Source organism: Capra hircus, chromosome 8 (genome assembly GCF_001704415.2).
Source record: "Capra hircus breed San Clemente chromosome 8, ASM170441v1, whole genome shotgun sequence".
NCBI lineage: Eukaryota > Metazoa > Chordata > Mammalia > Artiodactyla > Bovidae > Capra > Capra hircus.
The window spans coordinates 32,862,738-32,879,882 of NC_030815.1; the positions used below are offsets into that span (position 1 = coordinate 32,862,738).

The 17,145-nt window shown below is 35.5% G+C and overlaps 1 protein-coding gene across 1 annotated transcript; it reads left to right on the forward strand.

The window, feature by feature from the left end:
- LOC108636663 lies at positions 15,191-15,871 on the forward strand (the record flags this gene model as incomplete). Its single annotated transcript, XM_018052853.1, is given in 1 exon segment — positions 15,191-15,871. A coding segment is annotated over 1 exon segment (681 nt), but the record flags the coding sequence as incomplete, so codon positions are not given.

Consider the following 17,145-nt stretch of genomic DNA (forward strand, 5'->3'; position numbering starts at 1 on the left):
GTTTCTGTACAGATAGTTTCTAAGATAATATCCTCCAAAAGGTATTTATAAGAGTAAATTAATATTTATCTTTCTATTTGTGATTGACCTGACACATTATTACTAGAAGACTAGCCAGAGAGAATTAATACTTATTCCACATAAAGCATTATCTCTCTCTCTCTCTCTGTTTGTTTTTGTCCCCTCTTCCAAAGAAATATCTCTGCTTGTTTCATGTTGGTAAATGACTTTATATGCTAGGTGATCAAGAAAACTCATTTCTCTCACATTGCTATGCTTTCTAACATGGTTTCCTTTCCTATATACTGCCCTATAAAATTCCTAGATTAATGTTAAGATATTTAACTTTGGTTTATTCTGAATATTTGATTTAAGTCCTTTGTCTCCCTTCTTTTTCCAATACTAATTCACATTAATGTCACTTCCGAATGACGAGTGGATCAAGGTGGTTTCTTTACTTGCTCAGACAAAATCTGAATTAAATTGGGTTGAACGTCTGCAGAGAAGGAGAATTTCATATTTTAAATTAATCTTTTCCTTCAAAGAAAAAAGTCTCTACGTCAAGGGAACATTTTTCTCCTTACCACTTACATTCTTATTTTTCTTATTTAATTTTACTTTATAGGATTTAAAGCACATACCTACAGATTCAAAATACTTACACTTTAATATTTATGCAATCTTGCTTATTCATCCATAAATGAGGTTTAAAGTATCACCATTAAATAGTTAAAACTAGCAGCGTTCTCAGAGATAATTGCATTAATCCCCCCTTTTCTTGTGTAAGAGATTACATGATTTATAATTGAATCATCTTCTTTTTAGTCTAGTACTCTGCTTTGAACAGTATCTATCCACTTAAACCATGTAATATCTACTTGAAAAGATGTAGATGGATGGAATATTTTCTAATAGAAGAAAATAATTTTAATTTTATTCTTTAAACATGTATTAAAGCAGGTATATGTCTGCATTGAAATTACCATGACCATCATTATGAATTCTAGGTTTAATTAATAAAAGTCTGTGAGAATATAGCCCTATAGTTACATTTTTGCAGAATGAGGTACTTGAGTGAAAAGGGCCTTGTATAATATTGGTTAAGTACATTTTAATGCCTACTGTAGGGAAAGTATATTAGATTGATGAAAAATGCTCTAGTTAAAGATATTATCATCATTTGAAAGTTCCAAAGATGAATTCTGTATTCAATAGACATAATTCAAAATTTAAAATCTTTAACAATGTTGTAATGTTAATTATAGGCAAAACTCAATCATAATTTGTAACTGTAAGAAAGTCCAGTGCAAAAGGATTAGAAAAGAATTCTATAGAAGTTTAACCGACAAGGGAATAACTCACGAGAAAAGGAGAACTTTTGGTCATCCAGAAATAAAATACTCTGCACTTCAATACACATACTATTTAAAAAAATAAAAATATGCAAATAGGAGGCAATATATTTATCTTGAGAAAGGTAAAGTTTTAAAATATAATCAAGCTGAAATATTATAAAATGAGTTCTACTGCAACAATATTTTAGGATAATAGCAGAGATGTCAGTTAAGCAATTTGCAAATCGTATATTTCCCTGCTGTGTTTGCAAGATTACCTTGTGAATCATCAGGATCCATAACTCTAAAGGCTTTTGATTTACATTTGCCTGAATTGCAAGGCCAGAAAGGAGACTGCAGATAAGACAAACAACATGATGATCTAGTAGCTACAATACCAATAAAAAATAAACAAATAGGTCTCTTCCAAAAGGATGAAGCTGACACTCACTTTCCTTTTGCAACCAATAATTCTCTGCAAATATATAGACTCTTTATATAGATTACATTGGAACAGCATTTTTCCTGAGGCTTGTTTATGTCTTTCATACACAAAGTGATATTTGAGGTTAAAGGTGGGATGAGAGCGCTTCTTCATTTACTACACTTTCTGGTATTTTTGTAATCTTCCACGCCTGCATTTTGGCCATACTCTAGTTCCCTTTACTCCCTTAATCAGAGTTTTACTTTCTTTGTATTCACATTTGCATTCAAACTTGCATTCTCACTAGTATTGCTTACATTACTTTTTGTTCATCATCTCTTCTTTTACCAGGCATGCTTACTTTCTTCTGATAAAAATAGATAATTAATATTTGCCTACTAATTTATACAAGCCAGGGCTTCCCAGGTGGCTCAGCGGAAAAGAAGTCCCTGCCAATGCAGATGTGAGTTCGATTCCCAGGTCAGGAAGATCCCTTGGAGGAAGAAATGGCAATCCACTTCTGTATTGTTGCTTGGAGAATCCCATGGACAGAGGAGCCTGGAAGGCTTTTGTCCATAGAGTCTCAAAGAGTTGGACACAACTGAAGCGACTAAGCACACGCAACATATGCTTTAGAATCTGCATATATATCAGCCTGTTGGGCTACGTCAATGGAGTTGCAAAAAATAGCACATGACTGGTGACTGAGCAAATACTTTATACATGCCAGGAAATCTCTCAAGTGATTTTAGATGTATCACTTATTAAACCTAAAAATAAATCTAGGAGATATATGTGTATATATATGTGTGTGTGTATGTGTATACGTGTGTGTGTGTGTTTAACACATACACATATGTGTTTATATATTGGTTTTAACAACCTTTCCAAGGTCATTTACCTATGATTAATACTGCTGGAATACAAACTATCATTCTGATTATTTCTGAGTGTCATTCTTTCCTACAGGTCCCTCCTTCTTCTCTTCCAGAACATTCTAGGTTTAACCATATATGTGTTCTTTAGCAGCTATAATTATACTTTTATAAGTGTAGCCTCTCAAGGTCACAATTGATTAAATCTCTGTAGATGTCTGGAGCTGACTGGAGGCTAGGGTACATGTTCATATGTATGTGTGTGACTGATGTCTATGATTGAGAAAAGTATTCATGATGTAAATGCAAAGTCATGGAGAGCTAGTCTGTACAGAAAAAGTAAGACTGACAGACAAAGATTCATTAGAGTCCCTTGAACAACAAGAAGGGCAAATTATTCAATCCTAAAGGAAATCAACCCTGAAAATACATTGGAAGGACTGATGATGAAGCTGAAACTACAGTACTTTGGCCACCTGATGCGAAGAGCTGACTCATTGGAAAAGACCCTGATGCTGGGAAAGATTGAGGGCAGGAGGAGAAGGGGCAGGCAAAAGGATAAGATGGTTGGATGACATCACTGACTCAGTGGATATGAGTTTGAGCAAACTCTGAGAGAGAATGAAAGACAGGGAATTCTGGAGTGCTGTGATCCATGGGGTATATGACTTAGTGATAGAATGACAATGGTTTTAATTAAATTCTTTTTAAGATTAGTGCATGTTAAGTGGATACTTTTGAAATACAGTCACAATATGCCAATTCATCTTTACTTATATGAATTTATTTTTAAATTTAATATATTTCCTTTTGTGATTCTACAATACTTTTCCTCTGAAAAGTGCTTTGATATATCAGATTCTAGAAAAATAAAACATTTATAATATAAAATATCTGAAAAGCCTGTTGGATACAATTAAAGTTAAGATTTGTATAATGTTGTATTTCTGAATTGCAAAATTATTTCAAAAGTTTTCACAGTACAAACACTAGAATGTGTACTGCTTGGTAGATTTCATGTACTTATAATTTAGAGAGAAATATATTTTTTCTGTAATATCATCTCTTTCTCTATAAATAAAACCAATTTATAAGGGTATTAAAATCTATAATACAATTTCATAAAGTATAGCATGATACTATATTTTATATTAATTACACAACATACTTTTTGCCAAATTTTCTAACATGTGTACATTTATTTAAATTAAACTTGGGCTTGAAAGTGATTATTTGACTTAATATGTTATCACAGTGACGATGTTCTTAAATTATCTTTATAACACTTTATCAATACATGCAAATTTTTAAGAGCTATTGATACATATGTACAAATTCACAGTCTGTCACTTAGTAAGAATTGTGGCTTTCATTTCTTTGTGATTATTCCTTTGTAACTTTCTAATCCAAAAACTATCTTTCCTCCATATGATTACTATGAATAACTGAGTTTGTTGTGATGATTTTAATGTTTCTTTTTTTTTGAAACTTGAGTTAAGATATCATAGTATAGCTAAATTACTACAGGTAGTTGAATGAGTTATTGCTGCTGCTTAGTACAAAGATATTGAAAAACACATTCACACTGTAAGTCTGAAAATGTCTCTAAATTGTTCATGTGGTGAAGAAAGACGTTTAACACATTGGAAACATAATTTTCTCCTTGTCTTATCTCTTTCACCACTTTTTCTTTCTAATTCTCTTGACATTTTTTTGAAATATGTTCACTGATAATAACTAATGTTTTATTGCTATACTGATATGCACCTATTAAATAGGTATTTTAAAGAAGTCATTTAACATAAATCACTGCAAGTCACTGGGAAAAACACACCCCTGCTCTCTACAGCTTACAACATAGTGGAAGACTATAAACAAAAAACATACATACAAGTTTTGAGTTCTGTAATGCTGCAAAAGCTCCTCCAATAGGAGGAGCTCCTCCCCCTCCTCCAAAGGATCACCATGGATCTCTTCTTTTTCTGTATCAAAATGCTGGTTCTCACAAATAGAGGTGAATTATGTTTGCCTTTCCTTTAAATGTAGTTTGGATTTAGTGACTCTCTCAACCAAAAGAATGTGGAAGAATTCATATTCTGAGATTTCTGAGTCTAGGTCATGAGACACCTTCCAGCTTCTCTCTAGGCCATTGAGGAAGGTGGTTACTAGGTAGGAAGCTTAACACAAGAAAGCAACATTTTGAGTGAGCCCAAAATAGCCCTGGGGAGAGGGCTTATGAGGAGAAAGTGAATCAGCATTTGACTAACTTGCTAGTTTTCTAGCCATCTCAGCTGAAGAACTAGACATGTGAGCAAAGATACCCAGCACAAGTGAGCCTTCAGAAGACTTCAAGTCCAGTAACTATTGACTGAAATAGGCTTCAGGAAACACCAGTGACAATCATGTATCTGACCCTGTTAACATGCAAAGCTATGAGTGATAAAATATTTTGACTTTAAGTCATTAACTTTGGAGGTGTTCTTTTATGTAAAAATACATGAATATAAATCACATATTTATGTTTACATATGCATTATATGTGATATATAGAGAACAGAGATAATGTATATATAAATATATATATACATTGGTATATAAAAAATGATGAAAAAATAAACAGAAGGGCTTACTCAGCCAAATACATATGAAGAAATGTCATTGGATTTATGGTGAAAAATTAGAAACAAACAGCTATAGAGATGTCTCTCTCTGAGAATATATGAATACTTTAAACTAGGATGCAACAGGTAATTGTGGCAGGATGTACCAGCTAATAATCAAACTCATTTCCTTCTCTTCCAGATCTTTTTGACATTTTTTTGAAGTTTACACAGAGTACTATGATTGGATTTTAAGCAAATAAAATGAAGGTGGAATTGGGTGTATGAACTCTAAAGCTGTACTTCTAGTTCCATACCCTTTTTTTTTTTTTTGTATCTTCCTTGCCTTCTTTCATTCCTCCCTTCCTTATTTCCTTTATTTATTCTTTGCTGATTTTTTAAGCCTTCATTCCCTCTTTTTGAGACAGCTAGGCACTGTGAAAAATCTGTTATGCTTTATTGTGTATTCCCCTGAGTTTCTAGTCTTAACTACTTTCTGCTGTTGCTGCTAAGTCGCTTCAGTCGTGTCTGACTCTATGCGACCCTATACACGGCAGCCCACCAGGCTCCTCTGTCCCTGGGATTCTCCAGGCAAGAATACTGGAGTGGGTTGCCATTTCCTTCTCCAATGCATGAAAGTGAAAAGTGAAAGTGAAGTTGCTCAGTCATGTTCAACTCCTTGCGACCCCATGGACTGTAACCTACCAGGCTTCTTTGTCCATGGGATTTTTCCAGGCAAGAGTACTGGAGTGGGTTGCCATTTCCTTCTCCAACTACTTTCTATGGAATAACATAATTGAAAATATATCTTTCTAAGACTTGTAATCTTATTTTTTTGATTCTTCTTTGCCATTTCCATCTTTCAATACCATGGGAATTCCAGAAAATATTCTAATGATCTCGAGCTTCTTTTATGCTATCCTTATTGCCTCTTTACTCACTGGTTTCCTTCTCTTCATCTTTCAAACTTGTTTCAATGCCACTCCTCAGAGATCCTCTCCTAACTCCCATATTCAATAATTCATTATATTCTCTCAAAGCACACTGTTCTGCTCCTTTACCAAATGGACACAGTTTAATCTATATACTTATTTGATTGCTATCCATATCCTTTATTAAAATATATATTCTGTGAGGCCAAGGACAGAAATTTTTTTCATGACTCTATACCAAATGAATAGCATAGTTCCAAGGACATGATAGACAACACGTTTATTCTGATAGATGATATAGAATGTTTTATAGTTACCCAATGAAATTTAATTTAATCTCATTTTCAATTTGTTATCTATTATTAGTAACCATATATCATCCAACTGAATAAGATTACATTTTGTGTTTGTATAGGTATGATATAAAATATGCTGTACCTTCTTTTCACAATTGTATTTATTACCTTCACTATAAATTAACAGGAAGAAGAGTAAGTGGAACATTTAACATATTTTTAAAAAATCAATGATAGGCTAAAATTTATATATCATAAATTTCTTGATCTGGGTACCTCTGAGGAAATCATTGTGATAATTATTTTCATTCCTTTCAACACAGCCAAATGTAACACATGAACCAGGAACAGCTGAAGAAATTAATAAGAAATAGTATTAAGCAATTTATTGAAACCTGATATTTACATTTCCTATCCTGAATATGTGGTCCTAAATATCTAAGGATAAAGTATCAAAGGGAGTTCCTTCATAGCTCAGCTGGTAAAGAATCTGCCCACAATGTGGGAGACCTGGGTTCAATCCCTGGGTTGGGAAGATTTCCTGGAAAAGGGAAGGGCTACCCACTCCAGTATTCTGGCCTGGAGAATTCCATGGACTATATAGTCCATGGGGTCACAAAGAGTCAGTCAGACAAAACCAAGTGACTTTCATGTTCACTTTCACTTTTCAAAGCATTAAAGTACTATTTTTCAACTTTCTCATGAACTTGATACGATGAGAAATAAAAACACCAGTTTACTTGAGTAATTTTCAGCTAGCAATTCTACAATCTTTCTTAAACATCAAAAAAAGAGAAATTATAAATCAATGTTAACCTTGTTGTCTTAGAAGAGATATTAATAAGTTATTTTTCATTAATTTTGAAGATATCTTTTTCCTATTAAATTCAAAATTTGACTTGGAGTTATAAAATATTAGCTCTTTCTTTGTGTTGCTTATAATACGTTCCTTTTCTAAATACAGTTTGTGTGCTGGAAGAGTTGGAAGTAAACTGTGCATTTGATTATTTAGGGAATACAAAAAAGATATGTGTTATTCATTTATTTGAATGTAGAAATAAATGTGTACATACATATTGTGTAGATATAGATATATAAACATAAGTACAGATATGCGTGTACTAAGATTTGCTATTAGCAAAGATATAACAGATTAAGGGAAGAGACAAGGAAATGTGCTACTTTTTCCTTTTAGAAATGTATTTATTTTTCTTACTTTCTATTCAATCCTTTTCCAGATTTGAGATATAATTGATAAACAACATTGTATGAGTTTTGTCTATACAAAATGTTGATTCTGAATACTTATATAACACAAAACGATTACCACCACAGCATTAGTAAACAACTCCCTTGCATCACATAATTCAGTTCAGTTCACTTCAGTTCAGTCACTCAGTCGTGTCCAACTCTTTGCGACCCCATGAATCGCAGCACTTCAGGCCTCCCTGTCTATCACCAACTCCCGGAATTCACTCAAACTCACTTCCATCAAGTCAGTGATGCCATCCAGCCATCTCATCCTCTGTCATCCCCTTCTCCTCCTGCCCCCAATCCCTCCCAGCATCAGAGTCTTTTCCAATGAGTCAACTCTTCGCATGAGGTGGCCAAAGTACTGGAGTTTCAGCTTTAGCATCAGTCCTTCCAAAGAATACCCAGGGTTGATCTCCTTTAGAATGGACTGGTTGGATCTCCTTGCAGTCCAAGGGATTCTCAAGAGTCTTCTCCAACACCACAGTTCAAAAGCATCAATTCTTTGGCTCTCACCTTTCTTCACAGTCCAACTCTAACATACATACGTAACCACTGGAAAAAACATAGCCTTGACTAGACGGAACTTTGTTGACAAGTAATGTCTCTGCTTTTTAACACGATGTCTAGGTTGGTCATAACTTTTCTTCCAAGGAGTAAGCGTCTTTCAATTTCATGGCTGCAGTCACCATCTGCAGTGATTTTGGAGCCCAAAAAAATAAAGTCTGACACTGTTTCCACTGTTTCCCCATCTATTTGCCATGAAGTGATGGGACCAGTTACCATGATCTTCATTTTCTGAATGTTGAGCTTTAAGCCAACTTTTTCACTCTCCTCTTTCACTTTCATCAAGAGGCTTTTTAGTTCCTCTTCACTTTCTGCCATAAGGGTGGTGTCATCTGCATATCTGAGGTTATTGATATTTCTCCCGGCGATCTTGATTCCAGCTTGTGCTTCTTTCAGCCCAGTGTTTCTCATGATGTACTCTGCATATAAGTTGAGTAAGCAGGGTGACAGTATACAGCGTTGTCATACTCCTTTTCCTATTTGGAACCAGTCTGTTGTTCCATTACCACTTCTTTTCTATGGTGGGAACACTGAAGAACTACTCTTGGCAAGTTTCAATATATAACACTGTTTTACTAACGACAATCACCATAATGTACTTAAATCCTCAAAACTGATTTGTCTTATAACTGAAAGTTTATAACATTTGACCAACATCTACAGATTTTTTCCAAGCACCAGCCCTTGTCAATTACCATTCTATTGTGTCTCTACAAGTTCATTTTTTAGATTCCACATTTGAATGAGACCAAACAGTAATTATCTTTCTCTGTCTGATTTATTTAACTTAGCATAATGCCCTCAAGTTTCAAGCATGTTGTTGCAAATGGCAGTAATCCCTCCTTGGAGATGAATAACATTCCGTTTCTTAGCTATTATACATAATACAGCAATAGACATGGAAGGGAAGTCTTTTATATATATATATATATATATATATATATATATATATATATATAAGCCTTTTATATATACATATATAATGCTAGAAAGGGGATTGATGGAACATATTGCAGTTTTAGTTTTAATTTTTTGGGGAACTTGGTATTTCAGTCATGTCAGTGTTAATGTCTTTATTTATTTGTGATTTTATTTTTTTGAATCCTCTGTCTTGGGTAGGTGGTCTATAAGTTTGTATGTTTTACCTTTAAAGAAAAAACAACAACTCTTAGTTACATTGATTTTTTGGGGGATATGTATTCCATTTATAGCTCCTCTGTTCTTTGATGGCTGGATGGCATCACTGACTCGATGGACATGAGTCTAAGTGAATTCCGGAAGTTGGTGTTGGACAGAGAGGCCTGGTGTGCTGCGATTCATGGGGTCACAAACAGTTGGACACAACTGAGCGACTGAACTGAACTGAACTTCTTTGTTATTTCCTCCCTTCTGCTAATTTCGGGAGTCTGTGTCTGTGTGTGTGTGCACGCGTGCTCAGTCATGTCCGACTCTTTGCAGCCCCATGGACTGAAGCCCACCAATCTCCTCTGTCCGTGGGATTTTCCAAGCAAGCATACTGGAGTGTGATGCCTTTTCCTCCTCCAGGGAACCTTCCAGACCCAGAGATGGGACCGCATTGCTTGTCTCCAGCATGAGAAGGCAGGTTCTTTATCACTAGCGCCACCTAGGGACTCCCACTTTCAGGGTTAGTTTGTTCTTTTCTTGAGGCTTCCTTGGTATCTCAGACGGTAAAGTGTTTGCCCGCAATGAGGGAGACCTGGGTTTAATCCCTGGGTAGGGAAGATCCCCTGGAAAAGGAAATAGCAACCCACTTAAGTACTCTTGCCTGGAAAATTCCATGGACAGAGGAGCCTTGTAAGCTACAGTCCATGGGGTCACAAAGAGTCGGACATGACTGAGAGACTTCACTTTATTGTTTTCTTATAGTATGTTGCAATGTAAAATTAAGTGCTTTTATTTTTCAGCTCTTCTTTCTTGTTAATGGTGGTGTTTATCCCTCTAAACTTCCTGCTTTGACTGATTTTGCTTTTTTGTTGTTGTGTTTTAATTTTTATTTGTTTCAAGACTTCTAAAAATTTCTCTTTTGATTTCATCTTTAACTGATTATTTAGGAGTGTATTGCTTAATTTCCACATATTTGTGAGTTTTCCAACTTTCTTCCTATTATTGATTTTTATTTTCATACTGTTTTAATTGGAAAAGATACTTGACATAATCTCAGGCTTCTTATTTTATTTTTGGCCCAACATATTATCTTTTCTGAAGAATGTCCCATGTGCTCGAGAAGAATATATATTCTGTTGCTTTGGATGGAATGTTCTATGGCGGTCTGGTAGATCTATTTGGTCTAAAGTATGGTTCAAGTCTAACTTCATTTTTTATTTTTTATCTAGATGATCTATCCAAGGTTGAAATGGGAGTGCTGAAGTCCCCTACTATTTGGAGGGCTTTCCAGGTGGCTCATAAGTAAAGAATAAGCCTGCTAATGCAGTAGTAGCAGGTTCAATCCCTGGGTCAGGAAGATCCTCTGGAGGAGGAGGTAGCACCCCCACTCCAGTATTCTTGCCTGGAGATACCCATGGACAGAGGAGCGTAGCAGATTACCACCCACAGTGTCAGAAAGAGTAGGATACAACTGAGCAACTGAGCATACCTACACTATTTGGTATTATCAATTTCTCCCTTCAGATCTGTTAGTATTTGATTACATTCTAAAGTACACACATTCAGGGCTCCCTCCATCCAATGACTTCCAGACTCTCTGGCAGATGTAAAGGATTTTAGCACAACATATGATAAACTGAAATTTAACACTCCACAGGTATAAGTGGCTATTTGGTTCTGCTTTTGGGGGATTCTTACTTGGGAGCTTTTGGCCCCACCAAAGGTATTGATTAATGTAGACCTTTGTGTTCAGAATGCAAGTTTCTGGAGATTTGATTCCTCACTCTGATCTTGAGGTAGGGCAATTTCTATTCTGATGAATTTGGGACATTATCAATTGTTTCATCATTTAAACATAGTTTCTTCATCTTGATTTTCTGAGAACATCAATTATTTTTTCATGTTTTCATTACATCCATACCATTTAATTATTTCAGGTTTTAATTACCTCAGACAAGTGCTTTAACAAACCAACTGCACATCTGTAATCACTGCTTCATCTTAAAAGTATTTCATTCAAATATATAAGTTGCAAGTATTTTGTAAGTCATGTCTTCAAAATAATTTTTACCATAATCTGGACAATTTAAATGACCTTCAGAAAGTAAGCATCTGTAAATACATCTCCTCCCTTTTCCAGCCTGAAGCAAACATATCTAAAGGGACTTTCTTACTACTCAGTCAGTAAAGCTAAATGGAATTTCTAATAAGAAAGTGTTTATACCTACAACTCAGGTTTTTTTTTCCTCCTTTTTTCCTTTTTTTTTTTTGATGAAAAGATCAAAACATTCAGCATTTTATTTTGTATGCCTGCTGAAAAAGGCTACAATTTGCCCAAATTGGCAGCCATGGAAATGACCATTATTCTCTAAACTACTGATCCAAAACCTTAGTTGTCTTTCAATACTTTGTGGGTTTGATTCACATTCTTGTTGGTTCTTCTCTGTCTTTGAGCTAAGACTAATTTTCTTGTTCCTAACAGCACATTAGAAGTGAGCCAAGTATGGACCATGGATCAACTTGACAAGTTTCTCCTGCTTTAGAAAGTGTATGACTTGAGAGAAGCCAGTGAGTCAATAGGAAGAGTCACAATGCCCTTTTCTTTCATATTTGAGCTTGCATTGGGAGCAGATATCCTGAAATAAATTTACCATTAGAAAGCTTTTTTTTTTTTTCCCCCTGGTAATATTGACCTGACCAAAGCACCAGAAATTCATCTCTTGTGAGAAAGAGTATTAACATTAAAGCCTGAAAATTCATTACCCCAATCACTGAAGGTCAGCACTGACTCTTCTTTTGCTGTTATTGTTGTTAAGAATTGAGGTTTTAAAAGTTTAGAGACTTAACCATAGATACTGTAAATGAAGTTTAAGGCCAAAGCAGAGACAGAAATCAAAGACAAAGTGACATCACATCACAAAATTAGGCTAAATCCTTATATCTGTATTGAGTTTTCCTCTTCTTTTTTTCCTTTCCTCATATCATAACATTCATATGCACACAAGCTGAGAAAAGCAACCTTTTAGTGGGGAAAATGTTCAGAGATCTAGAAAAGAAAGATTGTAGATCTTGATGCAGGATTCATGCTGATGTGTTTAAGAAAGATTTCTTAACATCTATTCAGAAGGAAATGGCAACTCACTCCAGTATTCTTCCCTGGAGAATCCCAGGAACAGAGGAGCCTGGTGGGCCGCCATCTATGGGGTCGCACAGAGTCGGACATGACTGAAGCACTTAGTAGCAGTGGCAGCATTCACCTTTTTTAAAGCTTACATCACTAATGGATATTGTACCTTAGCAAAGGGCCAAATCATTCTCAGAGCTGAATGGAAATTTTTTCTTTAAAGTCTGTCTGTGTTATACACTTGTATTATGCTAGGTCTCTCCATTCCTCATCACTGAGAGGACTCCTGAGCCCAGAAATATCCATCACAACCTGGTCATTGTTTTATACCAGTGCTATCCATTATGTGAACCGTTTGATAAAAGAAATAAACCTGCTCAAAGAAGAGATTCATTGTACACTAGAGAGATGAATTAAGGATTCTCTGAACTCTTAGGAGCATTCTATATTTTTAAGCCACTTAGCTCATCTTTTAGAAAACAAACAAGAAATATCACTGACCAGCCTTCCTCTCAACAAATTCCTCCTGATTCAGCAAAGCCTTAGGTATTAAACCACAGTTTTCAAATATCAGCATAGATTACAAATTAAGTGTAGATACTTGATGTATGAGTACGCCATAATTTATACAAATAATTTGAAGGAAAAAAGATTCACTCATAATGTAACAAGCAATACATCATTTTACAGTAGATAAGGGAAATTAAGTATCGTTATGTCATAGAGAAATTTTCAAATCAATTTAAAATAAATTATACTACTTACTCACTTATAAACTTTCTTGCATTTTAATATTTGGGGTACATCTATAGAACAGAGAGAAAATTCTGTTTTATTTCAAAAGTAAATTATATTGAGGAATGTCTTTTTGAAATGAATATTTTTGCAGTAGTATATATCAATGAAACCAGTAATAATATACACATACAAGCACATTGTTGAGCAACATAGATATAGATGTTTATTCATTTTCTGGCAGGCTACAGTCCATGGGGTCATAGAGTCAAACATGACTTAGTGACTAAACAGTAGCAGCAACATGCTCTACTGAAGCCTCAAATCTAAGTTCACTAATAAATATTTATCTAGTGTTATCAATTAACTAAGGCTATCAATTAACTAACAATTTTCTATCTTAAAAACTATATCAAATAGCTTTGAAAGTGAAAGTGAAGTCGCTCAGTCGTGTCTGACTCTTTGTGACCCCATGGACTGCAGCCCACCAGGGTCCTCCTCCAGGCAAGAATACTGGAGTGGGTTGCTGTTTCCTTCTCCAGGGGATCTTCCCAACCCAGGAATTGAACCAAGGTCTCCCACATTGCAGGCAGACACTTTAACCTCTGAGCCACCTTACAGAAGGAAGCAAAAAATGTGAAACAAAATTAAATAAGAGTATATACATTTAAATATGTGGACAGGTGAATACATAAAGAGTTTTGATTACTATACTTGACACATAAAGTTAGTTTCTAAATTTAGATTTTATCAGTTACAGTTTTCAATAAAGTTTTCTTACTTAATTTAGGGCATCTTAAATTTTAAGTACTGTTACTAGTTGCTTATCTTTTTTTGAATAAGAAGGAGTACAATAGACAGAAAAGAACAATTTGATGTAGAATTAACTGTACAATACTTCATTTCTTAAGAAGTATGCTGAACTTGTTTACGCATTTGTTATGACTAAATTATATCTTTAACATTAATGATATTATCCTGGTTTTGTATAGTAAAATGCTAAAGGAGCACCGAGACCTTAAAAATTATTTGACTCTAATATAAATGATACACCGATGTAATTTCTACTACTCTGCTTTCTCTGTTATCAGCTATACTATTTCCTTGTGTCTGTGCATGTGTGCATGTATGCCTATGTTTATTTAAAACAATTACTTCATAGCCCACTAAGATAAGGCTCATTGCAAATGTGAAAATAAAAATGCTTTAGGAAAGCTACAGGAGCATGGGGAATCCTTAAAATAAAATGGTACTTTCCAGTTCCTAATTGAATGTATAGCAGATAATTAATTTATTCTTCCATATATATGAAGAGCATCAGAGTAAGACAAAAAATTAACAATTACAATTAAAATCATAATTCAGATAAGAATTAGCTAGATTTCAAAATGAAGAAACCAAGTAAAAATAATTTATAATCAAAATTAACTGTAAGATTTGCTTAAGAATGTATTACAATGGAGACTGGCATTCTTACCTGTAGCAAGTCTAACTGAAACCTTTTTCAACTAGTGCTGGAATCAATTGCTGTTTCTTTAGATAAGGATCAAATGAAGTAATGTGCATGCAACTTGGGGAAATAAAAAAGTACTTTTGTCATAGAATGACAGTGTGAAAAAATAAGAAAATTTTTGGATATAATCACTTAAAACATTTGAAATGTATTATTATATTATGAACTATGGAATGAGGTTCGTGACATTGTACAGGAGACAGGGATCAAGAACATCCCCATGGAAAAGAAAGGCAAAAAAGCAAAATGGCTGTCTGGGAGGCCTTACAAATAGCTGTGAAAAGAAGAGAGGCAAAAAGCAAAAGAGAAAAGGAAAGATATAAGCATCTGGATGCAGAGTTCCAAACAATAGCAAGAAGAGATAAGAAAGCCTTCTTCAGCGATCAATGCAAAGAAGTAGAGGAAAACAACAGAATGGGAAAGACTAGAGATCTCTTCAAGAAAATTAGAGATACCAAGAGAACATTTCATGCAAAGATGGGCTCGATAAAGGACAGAAATGGTATGGACCTAACAGAAGCAGGAGATATTAAGAAGAGGTGGCAAGAATACACAGAAGAACTGTACAAAAATGATCTTCATGACCCAGATAATCATGATGATGTGATCACTAATCTAGAGCCAGACATCCTGGAATGTGAGGTCAAGTGGGCCTTAGAAAGCATCACTACGAACAAAGCTAGTGGAGGTGATGGCATTCCAGTTGAGCTATTTCAAATCCTGAAAGATGATTCTGTGAAAGTGCTGCACTCAATATGCCAGCAAATTTGGAAAACTCAGCAGTGGCCGCAGGACTGGAAAAGGTCAGTTTTCATTCCAATCCCAAAGAAAGGCAATGCCAAAGAGTGCTCAAACTACTGCACAATTGCACTAATCTCACATGCTAGTAAAGTAATGCTCAAAATTCTCTAAGCCAGGCTTTAGCAATACGTGAAGCATGAACTCCCTGATGTTCAAGCTGGTTTTAGAAAAGGCAGAGGAACCAGAGATCAAATTGCCAACATCCGCTGGATCATGGAAAAAGCAAGAGAGTTCCAGAAAAACATCTATTTCTGCTTTATTGACTATGCCAAAGCCTTTGACTGTGTGGGTCACAATAAACTGTGGAAAATTCTTAAAGAGATGGGAATACCAGACCACCTAACCTGCCTCTTGAGAAATCTGTATGCAGGTCAGGAAGCAACAGTTAGAACGACATGGAACAACAGACTGGTTCCAAATAGGAAAAGGAGTACTTCAAGGCTGTATATCGTCACCCTGCTTATTAAACTTATATGCAGAGTACATCATGAGAAACCCTGAACTGGAAGAAACACAAGCTGGAATCCAGATTGCCGGGAGAAATATCAATAACCTCAGATATGCAGATGACACCACCCTTATGGCAGAAAGTGAAAAGGAGCTAAAAAGCCTCTTGATGAAAGTGAAAGAGGAGAGTGAAAAAGTTGGCTTAAAGCTCAACATTCAGAAAAGGAAGATCATGGCATCTGGTCCCATCACTTCATGGGAATTAGATGGGGAAACAGTGGAAACAGTGTCAGACTTTATTTTGGCGGTTCCAAAATCACTGCAGATGGTGACTGCAGCCATGAAATTAAACGACGCTTATTCCATGGAAGGAAAGTTATGACCAACCTAGACAGTATATTCAAAAGCAGAGACATTACTTTGCCGACTAAGGTACGTCTAGTCAAGGCTATGGTTTTTTCAGCAGTCATGTATGGATGTGAGAGTTGGACTGTGAAGAAGGCTGAGTTTCAAAGAATTGATGCGTTTGAACTGTGGTGTTGGAGAAGACTCTTGAGAGTCCCTTGGACTGCAAGGATATCCAACCAGTCCATTCTGAAGGAGATCAGCCCTGGTATTTCTTTGGAAGGAATGATGCTAAAGCTGAAGCTCCAGTACTTTGGCCACCTCATGCGAAGTGTTGACTCATTGGAAAAGACTCTGATGCTGGGAGGGATTGGGGCAGGAGGAGAAGGGGACAACCAAGGATGAGATGGCTGGATGGCATCACGGACTCGATGGACATGAGTCTGACTGAACTCCGGGAGATGGTGATGGAGAGGGAGGCCTGGCGTGCTGCAATTCATGGGGTCGCAAACAGTCGGACACGACTGAGCGACTGAACTGAACTGAACTGAACTGATTATATGTTTTTGAATTTTTATTCTTTCTTCTGTTAAGCACATAAGCACATACAATTCAATTTTAATCATTCCAATATGGACACACAGAAAAAGCAATATCTACTCTATGGCGTTTGCACAGGTTTAATTGTTCAAAATCAAAACTGTGTTCACAAAAGAATTACAAAGTGATCTAAAAGGCAGACACACACACATACACAGAGTCCGAAGAGACAAAGT